The sequence below is a fragment of the Acanthamoeba castellanii genome (assembly GCF_000313135.1).
Source record: "Acanthamoeba castellanii str. Neff unplaced genomic scaffold scf7180000084669, whole genome shotgun sequence".
Lineage (NCBI taxonomy): Eukaryota > Discosea > Longamoebia > Acanthamoebidae > Acanthamoeba > Acanthamoeba castellanii.
Genome location: NW_004457554.1, coordinates 3,991 through 5,657, shown reverse-complemented (window position 1 = coordinate 5,657; position 1,667 = coordinate 3,991). Strand labels below are relative to the sequence as shown.

General features: G+C 48.6%; 1 protein-coding gene across 1 annotated transcript in view; it reads right to left on the bottom strand.

The window, feature by feature from the left end:
* The window catches only part of ACA1_111430 (pentapeptide repeat domain containing protein), a gene marked incomplete at both ends in the record, with an annotated part of 803 nt that extends 655 nt beyond the window's left edge, over positions 1–148 (bottom strand). The window contains one exon of the mRNA XM_004341962.1: positions 37–148. Coding sequence (XP_004342011.1) covers positions 37–148 — 112 coding nt within the window. The remainder of the gene's footprint in view (positions 1–36) is intronic.
* Between the last annotated feature and the right edge of the window lie 1,519 nt (positions 149–1,667).

Here is a 1,667-nt window from a genome sequence, read left to right as displayed (position 1 = left end):
AGCCAGGGCGCAAGCCGGGCCTGGTCCTGCCCGCACCCCAGAGTGCGGCGCGACGCTCCTGCTGGTGCTCTGCGGCGAGCTGGGCCTCCTCCCGCAGGCCCGGGTCGTGTGCGAGTGGATGGCGCAGCAGCAGCAGCAGCGACTGCATGATGGGACCAGTCCTCCCGCCAACGAAGACGCTGCATCATCCTCATCACGCGGAGATGGCGCGGCGGACAACAGACCCACCACCGCCCGGATGATGAGAGCCAAGTGGCAGGCCGCTGTGGATCGGTACAGCCGCATGTTCGCCGCTGCACGTTCTTGATGATTGTGAGTGGCACATCATCAACTTTTGACACAACATGTTCTGCTGGGGAAAGGAGACGCCCCAGTTCTCTACCATGTTCAATGTGAAGACATGAGCACTGCCAGCTTGGTTGGGGGGGAGGAGGGATGGGAATCCTTCAGCAACAAGGAGCTGAGGTGCACTTCACATACTTTGCATTTCAACCAGCTGGACCAGTCATGGTCAGCCTTCCCTCCTCAAATTCTGCATGACCAACCTCCTGCCTGTTGGCCATCCTGGATGGCCTCTCCCTGCCCTCCTGGCTGTTGTCACTAGTTATATGAAAACCAATCTCACTTATTCTTGTGTAGAGCTTGCATGCACATTACACAACTCCACATACATAAGCACAAGGGCTTGCACCTCAGGCGAAACCATACCACATTACACTCCAATACCACAACTGAGCCTAGTCCTGTTATTCCAGGCAAACCCTTCATCAGGAAAATCACAAACAGAGGCCCAAATTCAGTATAGAAGTTCATCTTGATGCCACTGAGCTGGAGCATGGCCTGATGCTAATGGTATAAGACCTGCAGGGGTTGTACTGAGCATCAAGAAGGCAATGTACACTTTTGAAACAGAAGGGTGGTGCCACATTTTCTGGATATTGGCCTTTGCTTGCATCAGGGCAAAAACTGGAAGCTTGAAAAAGTGTGTAGTGCAACATTTATCACATGGAGTGGGGCAGAAAAAACTTGCCTCTAAATTGGCCAGAACCTTTGTCAGCATTGTGTTGATTGGACTTTCTTTGGGAAGGGTAAAAGTACATATTTGGTAAAATGATGAAAATTGCAGTGCTATTTCTATTTTAACCTCTTAAATATCACACTCCTTTCAATGACTCACATTTCATATGGCTGCAGGTTCTTAGAGAGCAACCAGTCCATTTGTTACAAATGAGGAGGAAAAATCCTCATGCAATTAATGCACTTTAAAAAAGCTAAGAAACACAGACAGTGCCAAGGAAGATAAACTGCACACTTCTAGTGGTCCAGCTTTGCATGTCTTGGCATTCCAGGACTGCAGGGTGGTGTAAATACAACTTTGTAATGAAGCTTCATGAAGCTTCATACTTGAGGAGAAAATCCATTTGGGAACTGGGCATACTCAATTGTAGCTCCTGTAAGTAAAGTGAGCAGTAGAATTGCATAGCTCAGCACAGGCTGCACACCATACCTGTCAAATCAGCACCTTGGAGGTTGGCCTTGCTTGCACTCAAACTGTATATATTGGCGCCTGAACTAACATTAATAACAAGACATTATTGTGTGGTGTTTGTATGGGTACCTCTTAGGTTGGTGTTTTGAAAGCTGGCCCTATCTGCATGCATGAACTT